Below are 22,826 nucleotides of genomic sequence, written 5' to 3'. Positions count from 1 at the left end.
TTTTCTTTAAGAATGTTGAAATATTGACCCCCACTCTCTTCTGGCTTCCAGAGTTTCTGCCGAGAGATCCGCTGTTAGTCTGATGGGCTTCCCTCTGTGGATAACCCGACCTTTCTCTCTGGCTGCCCTTAACATTTTTTCCTTCGTTTCAACATTGGTGAATCTGACAATTACATGTCTTGGGATTGCTCTTCTCAAGGAGTATCTTTGTGGTGTTCTCTGTATTTCCTGAATTTGAATGTTGGCCTGTCTTTCTAGGTTGGGGAAGTTCTCCTGGATAATATCCTGAAGAGTGTTTTCCAAGTTGGTTCCATTCTTCTCATCCCTTTCAGGTATACCAATCAAATGTAGATTTGGTCTTCATATAGTTCCATATTTCTTGGAGGCTTCATTCATTTCTTTGTACTCTTTTTCCTCTAACCTTGTCTTCTTGCTTTATTTCATTAATTTGATCTTCAGTCACTGATACCCTTTCTTTCACTTGATCGAATCAGCTACTGAAGCTTGTGCATGCGTCAGGAAGTTCTCATGCCTTGGTTTTCAGCTTCATCAGGTTATTTAAGGTCTTCTCTACACTGTTTATTCTAGTTAGCCATTCATCTTATCTTTTTTCAACATTTATAATTTCTTTGCAATGGGTTCAAACATCCTTTTTTAACTCAGAGAAGTTTGTTATTACTGACCTTCTGAAGCCTACTTCTGTCAACTTGTTAAAGTCATTCTCCATCCATCTTTGTTCTGTTGCTGGTGAGGAGTTGCAATCCTTTGGAGTAGGAGAGGCACTCTGATTTTTTAGAGTTTTCAGCTTTTCTGCTCTGGTTTCTCCCCATCTTTGTGGTTTTATGTACCTTTGGTCTTTGATGTTGGTGACCTACAGATGGGATTTTGGTGTAGATGACCTTTTTGTTGTTGTTGATGCTATTCCTTTCTGTTTGTTAGTTTTCCTTCTAACAGTCAGGTCCCTCAGCTGCTGGTCTGTTGGAGTTTGTTGGAGTTCCACTCCAGACCCTGTTTGCTTGTGTATCAGCAGTGGAGGCTGCAGAACAGCAAGTATTGCAGAACAGTAAATATTGCTGCCTGATCCTTCCTCTGGAAGCTTCATCCCTAAGGGGCAGCCGCCTATATGAGGTGTCTGTCAGCTCCTACTGGGAGGTGTTTCCCAGTTAGGCTACACGGGGGTCAGGGACCCACTTGAGGAGGCAGTCTGTGCATTCTCAGAGATCAAATGCCCTGCTGGGAGAACCCCTGCTCTCTTCAGAGCTGTCAGACAGGGACGTTTAAGTCTGCAGAAGTCATCTGCTGCCTTTTGTTCGGCTTTGCCCTACCCACAGAGGTGGAGTCTAGAGGCAGTAGGCCTTGTTGAGCTGCGGTGAGCTCCGCCTTGTTCGAGCTTCCTGGCCACTTTGTTTACCTACTCAAGCCTCAGCAATGGTGGACGCCCCTCCCCCCACCAGGCTGCCGACTCACTGATTGATCTCAGGCTGCTGCACTAGCAGTGAGCAAGGCTCTGTGGGCATGGGAGCCGCCAGGCCATGCACGGGAGAGAATCGCCTTGTCTGCTGGTTGCTAAGACCTTGGGAAAAGCACAGCATTTGGGCAGGAGTGTCTGATTTTCCATGTAGTCTGTTCCGGCTTCCCTTGTCTAGGACAGGGAAATTCCCCAACCCCTTGTGCTTCCCGGGTGAGGCAATGCCCCACCCTGCGTCAGCTTGCCTTCTGTGGGCTGCACCCACTGTCCAACCACTCCCAGTGAGATGTACCAGGTACCTAAGTTGTAAATGCAGAAATCACCCGTCTTCCTTGTTGATCACGCTGGAAGCTGCAGACCGGAGCTGTTCCTATTCGGCCATCTTGGAACCCAAAGCCCAGACCTTTTATCAGAGCAAAAGTATTTGGTTTTTATGATTTTCAATTTAATTTTTCCATTCATGGATTGTGCTTTTCCTGTCACATCTAAGAAGTCTTTGCTAGGCAAAAAAATCACAGCTTTTATCCTATGTTTTTACCCTAAAAGTTTCATAGTTTTACATTTAAGTTCATCATCCATTTTTGTGTAATTTGTTTTATAATTTATTAATTACCAAAAAAATGATAATTTTTATAGAAAGTGTGAGATGTAAGGTTCATATTTTTGCCTTTGGATGTCCAGTTGCTTCAGCATAGTTTATTGAATGGCTATCATTCTTCTATTTAATTCTTTCTGTACATTTGTCAAAATCAGTTAGGCATACTTATGTGGGTCCACTTCTGATCAGGAATAAGGCCTGTAATCCCAGCACTCTGGGAAGCCGAGGTGGGCTGATCATGAGGTCAAGAGATCGAGATCATCCTGGCCAACTTCCACATAAGTTCACATTCTAAGGCACTAGGGGTTAAGATAGCAACATATGAATTTTGGGAGAACACAATTCAAGCCATAATTATGAGGCAAAAAGAAAATCCAGGAAACTCACCAGCTTGTTTCTTTGCTCCTGAGGGTTCTAGCCAGTCTTCCTTCTCTCTCTATCTTTCAGTCATCTTGTGTTTATTTTATATATAAGTCCAGAGATTTTAGTTGTACTTAGCAGGAAGAATAAGTGTATGTGTGTATGTGGGGATAAATACAACTTGAGAAAATGTGGCCTAAGATGGAACAGAGAAACATGAAACAAAGGCACTTGTATCATGAGTTCCATGCCACAGTTTTGATTATGTTTGTCCCATAGCCTGTTCACAGCTTTATGAAGCCCTGGGACAAACATAATCAAAAGCACTGCCTGCTTCCCATCCTCATCCTATCTTCGGGAGCAGGTACACTATTTGCAGGGCCCAGTGCAAAATAAAAATGCAGGGACCTGGCTTTGAAAATTATTAAGTTCAGGATGTCAAGAGCAGAGCATTCAACCAAGCCCTTCTGAACACAAGGGCCCTTGTGTGCACAAGACCCTGTGTCACATGCCTGTGAAGTCAACCCCTCCTATCCCTTGATGCTAACTGCTAATGAGCCTCTAAAACTCAGCTAGACATCACTTCCTGGGGGAGCGTTTTTTGGGTAACTCCTATTTTCCACCCTCTCCTAATACATACACTGCCGCCTGCCCCACCAAGTTGGGTTAGGTATCTTCCTTTGAGCTTCCATAATGCTGTGCACATGTCTTTAATATTGCATGTTGTTTTTAATGATCTGCAACGAGTGTCTGACACTCGTTTGGGAGCTTTTTGAGAGCATGAATTGTTTTTTACTCAACTTCATACCTCTAAAACCTAGCACAGCCTGGCTTGCAATGGACAGTCAAGAAATGCTTTTTGACCTGACTGCTGAACTAAGTGAAAGAAATGGCAAATTAATGAGGTTAACCTGTTCCCACTTCCTTCATCTCCTCCACCTCCATCCAACATGAAAGTGTTGCGACAAACTCTGTAAAGCTGACAACTTAAGACCATCTTTAAAAGTATTTAAAACTTATTTGTGAATATCTAAGTAGAAAACAGCTATGTTGACTGGTAAACTAACCAATGAACATAACATTGGAAAACACTATCCATGTTTATTCAGGATTGTGGGCTATCATCTAGCATCTGGGCCAAAGCCTGACCCTGGGTGGGTTCTCAATGAAGTCTGTGGAACGAATAATGAGCCAGGTAGCAAGCACATGACAGCATCCATTTACTTATCTTCTTCTTCCTTCACTTCTTTTCCAACTCATCCTTTATGGTCCAACTCAAAAGCCAGTTTCTGGGTTAATCTCACCCTCATCTGAGAATTTTTAAATCTTTATATATCTAAAGTTTTATTCTCCCCCAAACTTTGGGTGCCTTATACATTTAGCATATTATCTTCAATAAAATAAATGCATTTTCTCCAAAATTATTATGTTTGGCCATTAAATCCTATCCTTAAGTACTCATATTTTCAATATTAAAAATAATGACTGAATGATATGTGTTTGTTTTCCAAATTCTGTGGCTGTTCTTGATTCATGTTTTATTGATTATTTTCAGGGTTTTGTATATATATAGTTATTTATGCATATATGTTTATATGCACATAAGTGAATACACACACACATATGGATATATACTCTCCCCAAATTCTTGGGTGCAACTCTTGTTAATATAAAAACTTTGGTTATAAAGTAAACTTTATATATAGCAAAGATTTTATCTGAAGCCAAAGAACGGTTTTAGTTTGATTACTCATAATTTTATCTATCAAAATTCCTTGGTAATGATTCATGAAATAATTTATCACGACCAAGAGATATATTTAGGATTAGAAAAGGTTTCAGCTCAATCAGCACTGACTTTTGGAAGATTTTCCTCAAGCTGATGAAAAGGAAGAATTTCCAAGCTGCAATGTTGTTTTTATAACCAACCAAACAAACAAAAACCAAAAGAAATCATACCAAATGGGAAGAATGATAGCTCAGTTTTTTCTATTTTATCAATTTAATGTATACAGTTTTGTAATGAAGGGAGACCTGTTGTGCATACCTCAAGTACAAAAAAGCCTGTTGGTCCTATGTTACATAATAATTTTTTTAGGCAAGTGCTATGCTGTAAGTGTTTGTGTTACCCCAAAAGTCATATGTTGAAATGTAATCTCCAGTACAATATCATTAAGAGATGGGGCCTTTAGGAGGTGACTAGATCATGAGGACTGCTTAGTGACCCTATAAAAAGAGGCCTTAAGAAGCTTGTTTGTCCCTTCTGCCATGAGGACATAGCTAGAAGGTGTCATCTGTGAGGAAGGGCCCTTCATCAGACACCAAATCTGTTGGTGCCTTGATCTTGGACTTCCCAGCCTCTAGAACTGTGAGCAACAATTTTCTGTTTATAAATTACTCACTCTAAGGTATTGTTATAGCAGCCTTAACAGACTGAGGCAGCAGGTCACCACACCTGATAAAAGAAACATCGATCAGATAAGTGAAAAGCTTAATTCTTCATTTTATTTATTTATTTATTTATTTAGAGATGAAGTCTCACACTGTCGCCAGGCTGGAGTGCAGTGGCATGATCTCAACTCACTGCAACCTCTGCCTCCCATGTTCAAGTAATTCTCCTGCCTCAGTCTCCTGAGTAGCTGGGCCTACAGGTGTGCACCACTATGTCCAGCTAATTTTTGTATTTTTAATAGAGATGAGGCTTCACCCTGTTGGCCAGGCTGGTCTTGATCTCTGGACCTAGTGATCCTCCTGCCTTGGCCTCCCCAAGTGCTGGGATTACAGGCATGAGCTACTGCGCCCACCCTAATTTTTCATTTTATGTGAAACCCACAGAACCAGTAAGTTTGATCTTGGATGAGTTCCTCCTGTTGGGGGAACAGCCGTTTCATTACTGTGTGAGTAAACAACATTTGGGAAGTCAGCGCATCTGAGCTCCTCTTATTTAGCAGAGGTCTTGGTCATCAGTTGTCAGCAGTCAATATCAAAACAAGTGTGGTTCATTGCACATCACACCTTGGTCCTTTGGCATTTTGTTTTTCCTTTCCTTGGCAGGCAAGGGAGAAAACCGTGTCCATCTGAAGTAAGTACAGCCCTTATCATTGGGTGCTTTCTGAGGAGGCTGGGGCTCCTAAGGCAGCAATTCTCAAGGGGGCTTTCAAGTGAGGAAAACTCTGGTCTTTGGGCAGTAGCAGGCTTAGGCTTTGTTAGCTTCCCTGTTGCCAGCATTTGGAACTCCCGGGAGGGACAAGTCATTGAGGGGAAAAAAAAAAACAAACTTGAACTAGGACATCCACAACAGAAGGTTGTTTTTGGTGGCAGCCTTGGTGGTGCAGGGAGGAGTCACCTTTTCCTTCAAGAAACCCTATGTCTGCTAGAGGCAGTGTGGCCTGCTGGAAGCAGCACGGATGTTTGCACTCCACAGACTGGCCATTTTCCAGATACTTGATCTTGAAATACTATCACTCAGTCTTTTAAGTCTCAAAATAAAATAGGCCTAATTCTTACTTTCAAGGTTATTATAAAGGTTAAATCAAGTTTAAAAGGCACAGATCACCAAAATGGATTCAAGAAGAAATAGAAAATCTGAACAGACCTATAACAAGGAAAGATATTAAGTAATATAAAATTTTCCCACAAAGAAAAGCCCAGACCAGATAGCTTCACTAGTGAATTTCATTCGCATTTAAATAAATAATACAAACTCTTCCAGAAAACAGAGGAGTAGGGAAAACTTCCCTATTCACTCTGTGAGGCAAAAATTACCCTGATACCGAAGCCAGACAAAGACATGACAAGAAAACTAGAGACCAATATCCCTCATGTATATAGACACAATTCTTTTTTTTTTTTTAATTTTTTTTTTAATTTATTTTTTATTATTATACTTTAAGTTGTAGGGTACATGTGCATAACGTGCAGGTTTGTTACATATGTATACTTGTGCCATGTTGGTGTGCTGCACCCATCAACTCGTCATTTACATCATGTATAACTCCCACTGCAATCCCTCCCCCCTCCCCCATCCCCATGATAGGCCCCTGTGTGTGATGTTCCCCTTCCTGAGTCCAAGTGATCTCATTGTTCAGTTCCCACCTATGAGTGAGAACATGCGGTGTTTGGTTTTCTGTTCTTGTGATAGTTTGCTAAGAATGATGGTTTCCAGCTGCATCCATGTCCCTACAAAGGACACAAACTCATCCTTTTTGATGGCTGCATAGTATTCCATGGTGTATATGTGCCACATTTTCTTAATCCAATCTGTCACTGATGGACATTTGGGTTGATTCCAAGTCTTTGCTATTGTGAATAGTGCTGCAATAAACATATGTGTGCATATGTCTTTATAGCAGCATAATTTATAATCCTTTGGGTATATACCCAGTAATGGGATGGCTGGGTCATATGGTACATCTAGTTCTAGATCCTTGAGGAATCGCCATACTGTTTTCCATAATGGTTGAACTAGTTTACAATCCCACCAACAGTGTAAAAGTGTTCCTATTTCTCCACATCCTCTCCAGCACCTGTTGTTTCCTGACTTTTTAATGATCGCCATTCTAACTGGTGTGAGATGGTATCTCATTCTGAATGGGCAAAAACTGGAAAAATTCCCTTTGAAAACTGGCACAAGACAGGGATGCCCTCTCTCACCACTCCTATTCAACATAGTGTTGGAAGTTCTGGCTAGGGCAATTAGGCAAGAGAAAGAAATCAAGGGTATTCAGTTAGGAAAAGAAGAAGTCAAACTGTCCCTGTTTGCAGATGACATGATTGTATATTTAGAAAACCCCATTGTCTCAGCCCAAAATCTCCTTAAGCTGATAAGCAACTTCAGCAAAGTCTCAGGATACAAAATTAATGTGCAAAAATCACAAGCATTCTTATACACCAGTAACAGACAAACAGAGAGCCAAATCAGGAATGAACTTCCATTCACAATTGCTTCAAAGAGAATCAAATACCTAGGAATCCAACTTACAAGGGATGTAAAGGACCTCTTCAAGGAGAACTACAAACCACTGCTCAGTGAAATAAAAGAGGACACAAACAAATGGAAGAACATACCATGCTCATGGATAGGAAGACTCAATATCGTGAAAATGGCCATACTGCCCAAGGTAATTTATAGATTCAATGCCATCCCCATCAAGCTACCAATGAGTTTCTTCACAGAATTGGAAAAAACTGCTTTAAAGTTCATATGGAACCAAAAAAGAGCCCGCATCTCCAAGACACAATTCTTAACAAAATATAAGCAGACAAAATCCAGCAATATATAAAAATAATTATACATCATGATCAAGTAGGATTTATCCCAGAAATATAAGATTGGTTTATCCCTTTTAAAAGTTAATATAGTATACTGTATTAGTAAAGGACAAAAACCCCATGATCATCTCAGCAGACACAGAAAAAGCATTTAACAAAATCTAATGGCCAATCATAAAAACTCTCAACAAACTAGGACTATATGAGAACTTCTGCAACTTGATAAAAAGCATCTACAAAAAACCTATAACTAACATCATAATTAACGATGAAAGACTAAAAGCTTTCTCTTAAGATCAGGAACAGGGCAAACATGTCTGCTCTCGCCACTTCTATTTAACATTGTACTGGAGTTTCTAGCTAGTGCAGTCAGGTAAGGAAAAGAAAGAAAACGCACCCAGAATGGAAAGGAAGTAAAAAAGCTGTCTTTATGTAAAGACAACACGACCCTGTATGCAGAAAATTCTGAGGAGCATGTGCGCACACGCACACACACACACACACACACACACACACACACACACACCCCCCCACTACTAGAATAAATGAGCTCAGCTGGGTCACAGCATACAAAACCAGTATACAAAAATCTATTGTGTTTCTATATACTAACCATGAACAATCCAATAATGAAATTAAGAAAACAATTCATTTGTAACAGCATCAAATCAGATAAACTATTTAGGAATAAATTTAACAAAAGAAGCATAATATTATACATTGAAAACTAAAACATTTCTAAGAGAAATTAAAGAAGATCAAAATAATGGAATAAATGTGAAATTTCATGTTTACAAATTGGAAGACTCAGTATTATTAAGATGGCAATACTGCCTAAACTGAGATTCAATATAGGTCCTTTTGGAGAGGACTGCCATCTTAATCTCCACAGAAATCTCAGCAGGCTTACTATTATTATTGTTTTGTTCTGTGTTTTTACAAAAATTGACAAGCTGACAAGCTGATCCTAAAACTTACATGGAAATGCAAAGGACCCAAAATAGCCAAAATCATTTTGAAAGTTGGAGGACTTACACTTCCCGATATCAAAACTTCTGGCAAAGCTACAATAAGTATGATTGTGTGGTACTGACATAAGGAATAACATATAGGTCAATGGAAGAGAATTAAGAGTCCAGAAATAAACCCTTATGTTTATAGCCAATTGATTTTTCAACAAAGGTGCCAAGACAATTTAAAGGGGAAAAAGAATAGTTTTTTTAAATGTATGGTGCTGGGACAATTAGATATCCACATGTAAAAAGATGAATCTGGACCCTATCACCATACAAAAATGTTAACTCAAAATGGACTGTAGATCTAATGTAAAACTTAAAACTATAACAATTTTAGAAGAAAATATAAAGGATAACTTTGTGACTTGGATTGGGCAAATATTTCTTAGATATGATGCTAAAAGCATAGTTTGTAAAATAAAAAAACTAACGAACTCTGCTTTATCAAAATTTAAAACTTATTTGCTTCAAAAGACACCATTAAGAAAATGACAAGTCACAGACCGGGAGAAAACATATGCAAATCTTGTATCTGATAAAGGATTAATATCTAATATATAAATACTTTTTATAACTCAACAAGAGAAGTAACCTAATTATAAAATTGGCAAAAGATTTAAATAGACATTTCACTGAAGAATACATGTGGATGGTCAGTAAGCACACAAAATGATGCTCAACATCATTAGCTACTAGAGAAATGAAAATTAAAACCAGAATGAAATATTCTTTTATACCCATAGAAAATTTCTTTTCAAAGTTAAACATAAATATACCATGTAACTCAGAAATTCCACTCCTAGAAAATGATTCAATAGATATGAAAACATATGTCCCCATGGAGACTTGTGTATTCATAAGAGCTTTATTCATAATAGCCCTAAATTGGAAGCAATTCAAATGTCCATCAACTGGTGAAACGGATAAATGAAACGTGGTTCATACAACAGAATACTACTGAGCAATAAAAAAGAACAAGATACTGATATATGCTACAATACAAATCTTGAGAACATTATGCTAAGATTTAAAAAAACCCACATATGAATTCATTTATGTAAAATGTCCAGGTAAATCTGTAGAGACAGAAAGTAGTAGCTGCCTGGGGTTGGGCATAGAAACAGGGAGTGACTAAAAACAGGCATTAGGGATCTTTTTGGAGTGAAGGCAATGTTCTAAACTGGGTTGTGGCAATGGCTACACAACTCTGTAAACTTAGTAAAAATCATTGAAATATACCTTTTAAATGGGTGAATTTTATGGTGTGTAATTATTTTTAATAAAACTGTTAATGATTGAGTTTAACTTATGTATGGTGGCTGTCACATGGTTCTCAAAAATGATAGTATTGTTCTTTGAGGATGTGCTTTGTCTTCTGAGCTCAGACGTAATGCCTCAGAGGGCAAGGATGGCAAATGCTAACAGCTAGCATGTACTGAGTACAGTCGGTACTGACTGTGCCATGCTCCATGCTAACCACATTATGTACATTACATCCTCTAATCCTCACAACAATCATCTGAGGTAGGTAGTATTATTATGCCTGTTCTATAGATAAGGAAATGGAAGCTTTGTTAAGGTCACTGCGCCAAGGCATGGAGAACCTTGTCTCCAACAGGTCTAACTTGTCCTGTTGTATGGAGCACCTTTAAGACCTAAACATTTCTAGTCCGGTCCTGGGGTCAGTGAGGTAGCTCTGAGGATCTCCTTAGTTCTATGCTTGGACCTGCTGAAGGCTTCGATGTTTGAAATCCTGCTTTTGGTGTGGAGGTTATAACCAGTATCCATGAAACAGTTTCTGCAGGAAAATGTATTCTGTGCTAAGGTAATAACCAAGCAAATCTGCCTTTCCTTCAGGCCCCTTCCACAACATCTAGGGAAGCTGCTCCATGGCCATGCTTTTGGCCTATGGTGAGCAGAAGAGGAAGAGAGGGGAATAGAGTAGAGAGGGGAGGTTGGCCTCACTATCTCCTTTCAACATTCAACCAAGACTGCTTGCCTTTTATCTTGATCACAGTATATCGATGTTGGACTTCAGCATATGATTCCTTTTGAACACTAAATCCTGTTCTTAAGCAAAACATATTGAAAACCACAATTTTAAGAAAGTTAGTACCAAGTGGAATGCTGAACTAGTAATTTAAAAGAAGTCTGTGTAGGGACTTAAGTACTAATAGTCCGTAGGGGCAAATTCACCGTTAGTTCTGGACATAGTCCAAACTCATGCTGTCTTGACTCTGCCAAGTTCTGAGACTATTGTAGCCTAGATGTTTATTTCAACAATTTTCAATTGTATCTTTACCCTGAAAAGAATGAAATGTCATTCCGACTTAGGAGATTATCAAGATATGTATATTTAAACTTTTTCATTGTTTGTATTAGGGATATTAAGATTTTCAAATTTGTTTATGGAATGCCTTTTTCCTAAATATACTTCTTCCTATTTTCTAAAGATAACACTGAAAAATATTTTCCTCATGGGTAGGCTAGCAATTACTAAACAATTTGAAAGTATCATAACTTTTATTATTTTTCCACATGGAGATTTTGTGAGTACACGAATGGCTTTGGACCTTCTGATGTTTTGTCATCAAACCTGGCTTCTGCGGGTGCAGCTTTGTTCACCAGCTGCTTGTTTACAAGAAGTGATACTGGGAAGTAATAAGAGCTAGAGCCAGGAATCAGAAGTCCAGGGGTTTCCTTTCTGACTCTCGTTTACCTTGATTTTGAGTAAGTTTCTTAACAGCTCTGATTCCCAGGGACAAGGATATCAGGCTTGCTGACCTCACAGGCTCATTTTGAGTTTAAATGAATAATCCTATGGGAAGGTGTTGTGGACAGAATGTTTGTGCCTGCCCAAAATTTATAGAGTCATGCACTGCATAATAATATTTCAATGAACCTAACATATGATGGTGTTCCCATAATATTATAATTCCATATTTTACTCTACTCGGGGGATTTCCCTTTCCTAACCAAGGGAAGCTATGAGTGACTGTACCTGGTGGAACGGTAAACTCCTGCCCAAATATTGTGCTTTCCCACAGTCTTCGCAACTGGCAGACCAAGAAATTCCCTCCCCTGCCTGGCTCGGCAGCTCCCACGCCCATGGAGCATTGCTCACTTCTATCGCAGCAGTCTGAGATAGACCTGCGACGCTGCAGCTTGGTGTGGGGAGGGGTGTCCGCCATTGATGAGGCTTGAGTAGGCGGTTTTGTGCTCACAGTGTAAACAAAGAGGCTGGGAAGCTTGAACTTGGTGGAGCCCACCGCAGCTCAGCAAGGCCTACTTCTTCTCTAGATTCCACCTCTATGGGCAGGGCATATCAGAACAAAGGCAGCCGACAGCCTCAGCTGACCTAACTGTCCCTGTCTGATAGCTCTGAAGAGAGCAGTGGTTCTCTCAGTATGGTGTTTGATCTCTGAGAACGGACAGACTGCCTCCTCAAGCGGGTCCCTGACCCCCATGTAGCCTGACTGGGAAACACCTCCCAAATGGGGCCGACGGACACCCCATATAGGCAGGTGCCCCTCTGGGATGAAGCTTCTAGAGGAAGGATCAGGCAGCAATATCCAGCAATATTTGCTGTTCTGCAGCCTCCGCTGCTGATACCCAGGCAAACAGGGTCTGGAGTGGACCTCCAGCAAAATCCAACAGACCTGCAGCTGAGGGGCCTGTTAGAAGGAAAACTAACAAACAGAAAGGAATAGTATCAACATCAACAAAAAGCACATCCACACCAAAACCCCATCTGTAGGTCACCAACATCAAGGACCACAGGTAGATAAAACCACAAAGATGGGCAGAAATCAGAGCAGAAAAGCTGAAAATTCCAAAACCTGGAGCACCTTTTCTCCTCCAAAGGATCACAGCTCCTTGCCAGCAAAGGAACAAAACTGGACGAAGAATGAGTTTGACAAGTTGACCGAAGTAGGCTTCAGAAGGTCGGTAATAACAAACTTCTCCAGGCTAAAGGAGCATGTTCTAACCCATTGCTAAAAGGAAGCTAAAAACCTTGAAAAAAGGCTAGATGAATGACTAACTAGAATAAACAGTGTAAAGAAGACCTTAAATGACCTGATGGAGCTGAAAACCACAGCACCAGAACTTCATGAGGCATGCACAAGCTTTAATAGCCAATTCGATCGAGTGGAAGAAAGGATATCAGTGATTGAAGGTCAAATTAATGAAATAAAGTGAGACGACAGGATTAGAGAAAAAAGAGTGAAAAGAAATGAACAAAGCCTCCAGGAAATATGGGACTATGTGAAAAGACCAAATCTACATTTGATTGGTGTTCCTGAAAGTGACAGGGAGAATGGATCCAAGTTAGAAAACACTCTTCAGGATATTATCCAGGAGGACTTCCCCAACCTAGCAAGGCAGGCAAACATTCAAATTCAGGAAATACAGAGAACACTACCAAGATACTCTTCGAGAAGAGCAACCCCCAAGACACATAATTGTCAGATTCACCAAGGTTGAAACGAAGGAAAAAATGTTAAGGGCAGCCAGAGAGAAAGGTTGGGTTACCTACAAAGGGAAGCCCATCAGACTAACAGTGGATCTCTTGGCAGAAACTCTACAAGCCAGAAGAGAGTGGGGGCCAATATTCAACATTCTTAAAGAAAAGACTTTTCAACCCCAAATTTCATATCCAGCCAAACTAAGCTTCATAAATAAAAAAGAAATAAAATCCTTTACAGACAAGCAACTACTGAGAGATTTTGTCACCACCAGGCCTGCGTTACAAGAGCTCCTGAAGGAAGCAGTAAACATGAAAAGAAACAACCAGCACCAACCACTGCAAAAACAGGCTAAATTGTAAAGACCGTCGATGCTATGAAGAAACTGCATCAATTAACAGACAAAATAACCAGCGAACATCATGATGACAGAATCAAATTCACACATAACAATATTAACCTTAAATGTAAATGGGCTAAATGCCCCAATTAAAAGACACAGACTGGCAAATTGGATAAACAGTCAAGACCCATTGGTGTGCAATATTCAGGAGACCCATCTCATGTGCAAAGACACACATAGGCTCAAAATAAAGGGATGGAGGAAGATCTAACAAGCAAATGGAAAGCAAAAAAAAAAAAAAAAAAAAAAAAGCAGGAGTTGCAATCTAGTCTCTGATAAAACATAGTTTAAACCAACAAAGATCAAAAGAGACAAAGAAGGCCATTACATATTGGTAAAGGGATCAATTCAACAAGAAGAACTAACTACCCTAAATATATATGCACCCAATACAGGAGCACCCAGATTCATAAAGCAAGTCCTTAGAGACCTACAAAGAGACTTAGACTCCCACACAGTAATAATGGGAGACCTTAACACCCCACTGTCAATATTGGACAGATCAATGAGACAGAAAATTAACAAGGATATCTAGGATTTGAACTCAGCTCTGGACCAAGCAGACCTAATACACATCTATAGAACTCCACCCCAAATCAACAGAATATACATTCTCAGCACCACATCACACTTATTCTAAAATTGACCACATAATTGGAAGTAAAATACTCCTCAGCAAATGCAAAAGACCAGATATCACAACAAACTGTCTCTCAGACCACAGTGCAATCAAATTAGAACTCAGGATTAAGAAACTCATTCAAAACCGCACAACTACATGGGAACCAAACAACCTGCTCCTGAATGACTACTGAGTAAATAACAAAATGAAGGCAGAAATAAAGATGTTCTTTGAAACCAATGAGAACAAAGACACAATGTACCAGAATCTCTGGGACACATTTAAGCAGTATGTAGAGGGAAATTTATAGCACTAAATGCCCACAAGAGAAAGCAGGAAAGATCTAAAATTGACACCCTAACATCACAATTAACAGAACTAGAGAAGCAAGAGCAAACCAATTTAAAAGCTAGCAGAAGGCAAGAAATAACTAAGATCAGAGCAGAACTGAAGGAGATAGAGACACAAAAAAGCCTCCAAAAAATCATTGAATCCAGGAGCTGGTTTTTTGAAAAAAATCAACAAAATAGACCACTAGCAAGACTAATAAAGAAGAAAAGAGAGAAGAATCAAATAGACACAATAAAAAATGATAAAGGGGATATCACCACCGATCCCACAGAAATACAAACTGCCACCAGAGAATAATATAAACCCCTCTACACAAATAAACTAGAAAATCTAGAAGAAATGAATAAATTCCTAGACACATACACCTTCCCAAGACTAAACCAGGAAGAAGTTGAATCTCTGAATAGACTGATAACAGGTTCTGAAATTGAGGCAATAATTAATAGCCTACCACTCAAAAAAAGTCCAGGACCAGATGGATTCACAGCCAAATTCTACCAGAGGTATAAAGAGGAGCTGGTACTATTCCTTCTGAAACTATTCCAATCAATAGAAAAAGAGAGAATCCTCCCTAACTCATTTTATGAGGCCAGCATTATCCTGATACCACAGCCTGGCAGAGACACAACAAAAAAAAGAAAATTTTAGGCCAATATCCCTGATGAACAGCGATGTGAAAATCCTCAATAAAATACTGACAAACCAAATCCAGCAGCACAGCAAAAAGCTTATCCACCACGATCAAGTCAGCTTCATCCCTGGGATGCTAGGCTGGTTCAACATATGAAAATCAATAAATGTAATCCATCACATAAACAGAATCAATGACAAAAACCACATGATTATCTCAATAGATGGAGAAAACGCCTTTGACAAAATTCAACAGACCTTCAATGCTAAAAACTCTCAATAAACTTGGTATTGATGGAACATATCTCAAAATAATTAGAGCTATTAATGACAAACCCACAGCCAATATCATACTTAATGGGCAAAAACTGGAAGCATTCCCTATGAAAACCGCCATGAGACAAGGATGCCCTCTCTCACCACTCCTATTCAACATAGTGTTGGAAGTTCTGACCAGGGCAATCAGGCAAGAGAAAGAAATAAAGGGTGTTCAATTAGGAAAAGAGGAAGTCAAATTGTCCCTGTTTGCAGATGACATGATTGTATATTTAGGAAACCTCATTGTCTCAGCCCAAAATCTCCTTAAGCTGATAAGCAACTTCAGCAAAGTTTCAGGATACAAAATCAATGAGCAAAAATCACAAGCATTCCTATACACCAATAACAGACAAACAGCCAAATCATGAGTGAACTCCCATTCACAATTGCTTCAAGGAGAATAAAATACCTAGGAATACAACTTACAAGGGATGTGAAGGACCTCTTCGAGGAGAACTACAAACCACTCCTCAACAAAATAAAAGAGGACACAAACAAATGGAAGAACACTCCAAAGAATCAATATCGTGAAAATGGCCATACTGCCCAAGGTAATTTATAGATTCAATGCCATCCCTATCAAGCTACTTTCTTCCAGAATTGGAAAAAACTACTTTAAAGTTCATATGGAACCCCAAAAGAGCCCACATTGCCGAGACAATCCTAAGCCAAAAGAACAAAGCTGGAGGTATCATGCTACCTGACTTCAAACTATACTACAAGGCTACAGTAACCAAAACAGCATGGTACTGGTACCAAAACAGAGATATAGACCAATGAAACAGAACAGAGTCCTCAGAAATAACACCACACATCTACAACCATCTGATCTTTGACAAACCTGACAAAAACATGCAATGGCGAAAGGATTCCCTATTTAATAAATGGTACTGGGAAAACTGGCTAGCCATATGTACAAAGCTGAAACTGGATCCCTTCCTTACACCCTGTACAGAAATTAACTCAAAGTGGATTAAAGACTTAAATGTTAGACATAAAAACCCTAGAAGAAAACCTAGGCAATACCATTCAGGACACAGGCATGGGCAAAGACACCAAAAGCAATGGCAACAAAAGCCAAAATAGACAAATGGGATCTAATTAAACTAAATAGCTTCTGCACAGCAAAAGAAACTGTCATCAGAGTGAGCAGGCAACCTACAGAACAGGAGAAAATTTTTGCAATGTACCCATCTAACAAAGGGCTAATATCCAGAATCTACAAAGAACTTAAACAAATTTACAAGAAAAGAACAAACAACTCCATCAAAAAGTGGTCAAAGGTTATGAACAGACACTTCTCAAAAGAAGACATTTATGCAGCCAACAGACATATGAAAAAAAAAGGTCATCATCACTGGTCATCAGAGAAATGCCTATCAAAACCATAATGAGATACTATCTCACACCAGTTAAAATGGCGATCATTAAAAAGTCAGGAAAAACAGATGATGGAGAGGATATGGAGAAATAGGAATGCTTTTACACTGTTGGTGGGAGTGTAAATTAGTTCAACCATTGTGGATAACAACGTGGCAATTCCTCAAGGATCTAGAGCTAGAAATACCATTTGACCCAGTGATCCCATTACTGGGTATATACCCAAAGGAATATAAATCATGCTACTATAAAGACACATGCACATTTATGTTTATTGCGGCACTATTCACAATAGCAAAGATTTGGAACGAACCGAAATCTTCATCAATGATAGACTGGATAAACAAAATGTGGCAGATATACACCATGGAGCCTTAAAAAAGGATGAGTTCATGTCCTTTGCATGGACGTGGATCAAGCTGGAAACCATCATTCTCAGCAAACTATCACAAGGACAGAAAAGGAAACACTGCATGTTCTCACTCATAAGTGGGAGCTGAATAATGAGAACACATGGACACAGGGCGGGGAACATCACACACCAGGGCCTGTCGAGGGGTGGGGGGCTGGGGGAGGGATAATAATATTAGGAGAAATACCTAATGTAAATGATGAGTTGATGGGTGCAGCAAAACAAAATGGCACATGTATACCTATGTAACAAACCTGCACGTTGTGCACATGTACCCTAGAACTTCAAGTATAATAAAAAAAAAAAAAAAAAAAAAAAAAAAAAAGAAGAAACGAGGGAGATACTTCCTCTCTGCCATGTGAAGATACATCAAGAAGGTGGCTGTCAACAAGCCTGGAAGTGGGCCCTCGCCAGACACCAGATTAGCTGGCACCTTGATCTTGGACTTCCCAGCCTTCTGAACTGTGAGAGATAAATGTTTGTTGTTTAAGTCACCCAGTCTGTAGTATTTCTGTTATAGCAGGCTAAGCTAAGACAAACATCAAGAGCTATACGAATACATCTTTTTCTTCCAACATCCAGAGCTATACAAATACATGTGGTCATGTCATCTGAAGTCTACAATGCTCTGTATTTTTCACGTGAAAATGACACTTGTTACCTAATGGCATTTTGGTTTATCTTTCAGTATGTTGAGATTGTTTCTTTAAAGGGAAATAGAAAACCATAAAAGCTGTAGTAGGACTTACCTTCTTTCATAATCTCTCTTCATATATATATACACACACACACACACACACACACGAAACTCTTACAGTATATTCTATTATTGCTGTGTATTTGTAACCTGTTTTATTGTTCACAGCCATGCTATTACTGTTCTATACAGATTTAGCATTTATGCTTCAAGTCCATTGAATTTTACATTCCTTCATTGCATTAAAAACAGGTGATTACAAAGAAAAATGTAGCAACAGTAATGCTTCATATTTCCTTTATCTTGTTCGTGTCCGTGAAGTAATTAGTACTAACAAAAAAGCGTTAATTTTTGGCACATATAGTTTAGGTTTGTAAATTGCACATTCCATGTACCTTCATTGTGTTGAAACAGACAGACATTATAAAGGTGAATGTAAAAACAGTAAAGCTATAGCTTTTTTTTTTTTTTTTTTTTTTCAAAAAATTGTAGAATTTTAGAGTGTTTACATAACTGGAAATACTTAAATATTTTTATTTATAAAATCCTTGAGTTTTCAAAACCAGTACAACTGAGCTGCCTTTGAGTCGTTTGTATCTGGAATATAGCACTTCCCTTTCCCTTATTTTGTGTAGTTGCTGAGGAAATGGGTTTTCAGTATACATGATTCAAGTGAGGAAAAAACTGCATATTTAATTCCAACATATTCCTTAGACTGGAAAAAAAAATCTCTTTTGGAATAGTCATGTTTATTTTATAGTAACTCTACAGCAGGACAATTTAGCATGTTATGCAGAAATGCAAACAGCTTTATCGAACAAAATACTTACTATTTTCTAGCTGCCTTACCAAAATTATTTACTCAAGGAAACAGAACAGAATTTCTTGATTTCATTAATCAGCTTTGTAAATATTTTGCCAGAGCTTTTTTTCTTGGTGGGGGGGAAGCAAATAAAAAAGTTTAAAAGCTCATATGTGTCTATTTTGTTTTAGCTTGGAGTATTTATTAAGAGTAAATTCTGTGTGTCTTTGCAGTTCATCAATATGTGTATTTAGAAGTTTTTCAAGTTCTTTTGCTCGTTTCTCTTCTTCCAGAAGGAAATGCTGTGCAGCCAAAGATGCTGGGAAGGACATATCTGGGGGAGACTAAAGAGAGAAAGAAAGAAAAGTGAATGAGGAATACAGAGCTTTTAAACATCTTCACATTTCCAGGCATGCTTCATCCCTGACATACTGTCAAACACTGCAGCTCTTAATTAAAGAACACATCTTGGGCTGAATTCCTACTACTAGTGTAATTCAGTTACCAGTAATGAAATCTTCAAGGAACTAAGTAAGACATCACAGCACCATTACATTAAAAAGCTCTAGAAATGAGTATTAGATTGTCCAACCGCAAATGCAGGGACAATGCACTCACCATGGAACCTGCCGAAAACATGCTGCAATCATTTGCAAAGCCAGTGATTTTCATTTGAAAATAGGCAACTCCAAAAAGTGAAAGTAAAGATTATAGTGGAATTGCACCAGAAGGTTTATATAGAAAATAAGGATTGGCTTTGACAGGGCGAATCAATGCTTGGAGTTAGCCAGGTGAGAAGGCTGGCTGCATGATGTGTCTTGGGGTGGAGGTGGCTCCCTAGTAGGGAGGGCTGTGATGCTGGCATGTATCTTGTTTGTCTCATCATAGAGAAGAAAGTATCAGGGACGAGTGCCCCAATTCCAGCCTTCATGGTGACATGAAAATGCTATTTAACTGTTTGTGACCTGTTTAGTGCTTATTTACAAAAAGTAAAAATAAAAATCTGTAGCTAAGGAATAAAGGACAACATCAGATAATTTTACAATTCTTCATTTTTAAAAGCCACATACAAAAATTAAGTAATTTTTTTTTTAGTTGGGGAAATTTGTACTTTAATTTTCCAGTTCTGTGGTTACTATATTCTTCTTTGACTTTCATTTTGGTAGGAAGAATGGGACTTTATGTAGTGTTTGGGGAGTTGACAATCTGTATACATGTGAACCTTGTTATAGGTGGATTTTGTTTACCAATCTGGCCCCTGCCAAAACTAGGGATCATGCAAATGATGGAGTACTGCACACTTTTCCAACTAGTAGCCCCCAACTGTAGCTGCTGTGTCAGGGATAGTATCTCTGCTAGAGAAGACTGTCACAGCCTGAGGTAGATGGTATGCTACTATTGATCTGGCAAATGGTTTCTTTTTAATATCAGCAAATGCATTCTTTTTAATATCTAATAAAAAGGAGGATAGGAAGCAGTTAGCATTCACATGGGGTGGCCAACAGTATTTATCCATGGTTTTGCCCCAATGTTATATTAATGAAGCTGTCACAATAAATTCTGAAGGGGCCTAGCCCATCTGGACATTCCAAAGACTATCACATGGAACATCATATATTAACACTAACATCATGTTAATGAGACTTGATGAGCAAGAAGTAGCAAGTATATTAAAGGGATGGAAAGATGCAAGTACGCCAGAGGGTGAAAGATAAACCCTGTAAAATATTGGGGCTTGTCACGTTGTTTTTAGGTGTCTGCTGCTATGGGGCATGTCAGAACATCCTAGGTAAAGCAAAAATTAATGCACCTTGAAAATGTTCCACCCTTGGATCAAATAATTGAATAATCAGATTCATTTATTGGGCAACACAGAAAACAATTTTTTTTGAGCAAGCCCAGAACTCTAGAAAGAAAGAGCTGTGTAGTAGGTTCAGGATAGGGTACAAGCAGTCCTGCTACTTTGGTCAAATGACTTGGTAGATCCCATACTGGAAGAATCTCTGGTAGAGGAAAATGCGTTGTGGAGCCTCTGGAAAGTTTCAGTGGGAAAGCTGTATCACAGACCCTTAAGATTTTGAAACAAGACTATGCCATCTATAGCCGAAACCTATATACTATTTGCAAGACAATTCTCGTCATGCTGTTGAGTCCTGGTTGAGACAGAGCATCCAGCAAGTAGGATGATTTAATCCATCCTCTGTCTTTGGCTACCTCAGTGGGAATTATGCATCATACCAATACCATGGTTTCCCCTTTCACTAAGGGTAATCCAGCGACCATTGCTGTTGAATGTCTGAACTGCTTGCAACAGAAACTAAAGCTGAGCTCTTGATATGGCATCATCCCTCAAAGAGACCAGCTAGCCTCTTGGTGGCAACTTGACTGCATTAGGTCCCTAGTACCTTGGAAATGGCCATGCTGTATCCTTATCAGAATGGATATGAATTCTGCATGTTTGCCTTTCCTGGCTGCACCACTATCTTACGGCTCACAGAATCACTTACCTGCAGACATGAGAGAGACCCTGCTTAATAGTAGAGATACCTACTTTATAGCAAAAGAGTATGGCAGTACGGGCATGACCATGGTATCCACTGGTCCTAACCACACACAGCACTATCCAGAGGATGCTAGCATGATAGAGCTTTGGGATGGCCTCTTGATGGCAAAGCTGAGGCACCATCTTGGAGATTATATCCTGTGAGGTTGGGGTGCCATTCTTCAGGATGTGGTATACACTTTAAACCAATGGCTGTTTTATGGTTCTGTGTTTCCAACGGGTAGAATACATGGATCTGGGAATAAAAGGGAGGAGGCAGGAATGGCTCCACTCTCTATCACTTCTGTTAACCCACTTGGATAATCTGTGCTTTCTGTCTATGTATCTTTAGGCTTTGTTGTTCTACAGGTCCTGGGTCTTAGAGGCAGAATGCTTCTACCAAAAGACCTGTAAGAGTCCCACCAAACTTAGAGCTTTGGCTTCCATGTGGTCACTTTGGGCTCCTCATGCCAACATATCAGATACACAGAGTGGTGTTCCTATACTGGCAGAGGTAGCTGACCCTACGTCATCCTGAAGAGGTAAGAATGCTACTGTATAACAGAGGCAGTGAGGAATGTGTTTGGTACTCTGATGAGCCTCTGAGGCATCTTTTTGTTACTTTCACGCCCAGTTTTAATTTTAATTGGCAAATACAGAAACCATATCCTAATAAGGGCATGGACATTAGGGGCTCACCTCAAAAGAAAAGCCACCTGGATCAACTGAAGAGTTAGCTGATGGGGAGAGGAATCTAGAAGGGGTGAGGCAATGATAGGTGTCAGCGACCAATTGCAGCATCAGGGGCTGTGGCTTATCTCACTAACTTTCCTCTAAACAGTGTTTTCAGAAATTATGACCAGTAAGAATCATAAAGAAGCTATGCCTGAATGGAAGCTATGGAAGAAGCTGGTTCTGAGTGGTGCAACCATGGTGGTTGGTGCCCTACCTGGATCCCCTTCCCAGGCTGATGCATCTCTCCTCCAGCTGGGTGGGTGTTGGCTACTAACAGCTCACAGCTGGCTCCTTTGGGGAACTGCTCTCCACTGAACTGGAGGCTCATGCCTCACTTGGGAAGCTGCAGTCCCTCCTCTGCCCATTCGCTACCCTCTCTGAGGCAATGATTGATTGATGGACACAGGGGCATAAAATACCAGACTTGTTGTTCGGTGAGAACCAATGCTGTGGTGCAATTTAGGTGCCAAGCTTCCTGGGACATCAGGCTATACTAGTTTGTAGCTGAGACCACATCTTTGCTTAATTTTTCTCCCCCCCCCCCCATAGCCTGTCTCCTTCACTCTCCCCCTGAAAACACTAACATACTCCCTCAGTAAGTCACTTTCACAAAAATCTCATCTTAGGTTCTAGAAAACCTGATCTCAGACAGATGACTTCCTAGGTTCTGGCCTGAGTGATTAGTGACACTCATGCCATTTACTGAGAAAGAGAAAAAGGTAAAAGAAGCCATTAAGAGTAAGATCTTCCTTCTT

At 39.5% G+C, this 22,826-nt stretch overlaps 2 protein-coding genes and 1 long non-coding RNA gene across 6 annotated transcripts in view; 1 reads left to right on the top strand and 2 right to left on the bottom strand.

The window, feature by feature from the left end:
* Positions 1–22,826, bottom strand: part of CEP295 (centrosomal protein 295) — a 1,096,927-nt gene that overhangs the window by 286,616 nt on the left and 787,485 nt on the right. The gene's annotated exons all lie outside the window — the stretch shown is intronic.
* The window catches only part of LOC126936307 (uncharacterized), a 300,630-nt gene that overhangs the window by 97,382 nt on the left and 180,422 nt on the right, over positions 1–22,826 (top strand). The window lies entirely within an intron of this gene.
* The window catches only part of DEUP1 (deuterosome assembly protein 1), a 98,321-nt gene continuing 93,704 nt past the window's right edge, over positions 18,210–22,826 (bottom strand). For all 3 annotated transcript variants that reach the window (XM_050758911.1, XM_050758910.1, XM_050758913.1), the window contains one exon: positions 18,210–19,138. In XM_050758911.1, coding sequence (XP_050614868.1) covers positions 18,962–19,138 — 177 coding nt within the window. In that variant the 3' untranslated portion in view covers positions 18,210–18,961. The remainder of the gene's footprint in view (positions 19,139–22,826) is intronic.

This window comes from Macaca thibetana, chromosome 14 (assembly GCF_024542745.1).
Source record: "Macaca thibetana thibetana isolate TM-01 chromosome 14, ASM2454274v1, whole genome shotgun sequence".
Taxonomy (NCBI): Eukaryota; Metazoa; Chordata; class Mammalia; order Primates; family Cercopithecidae; genus Macaca; species Macaca thibetana.
This window is presented reverse-complemented; position numbering and strand designations above follow the sequence as displayed.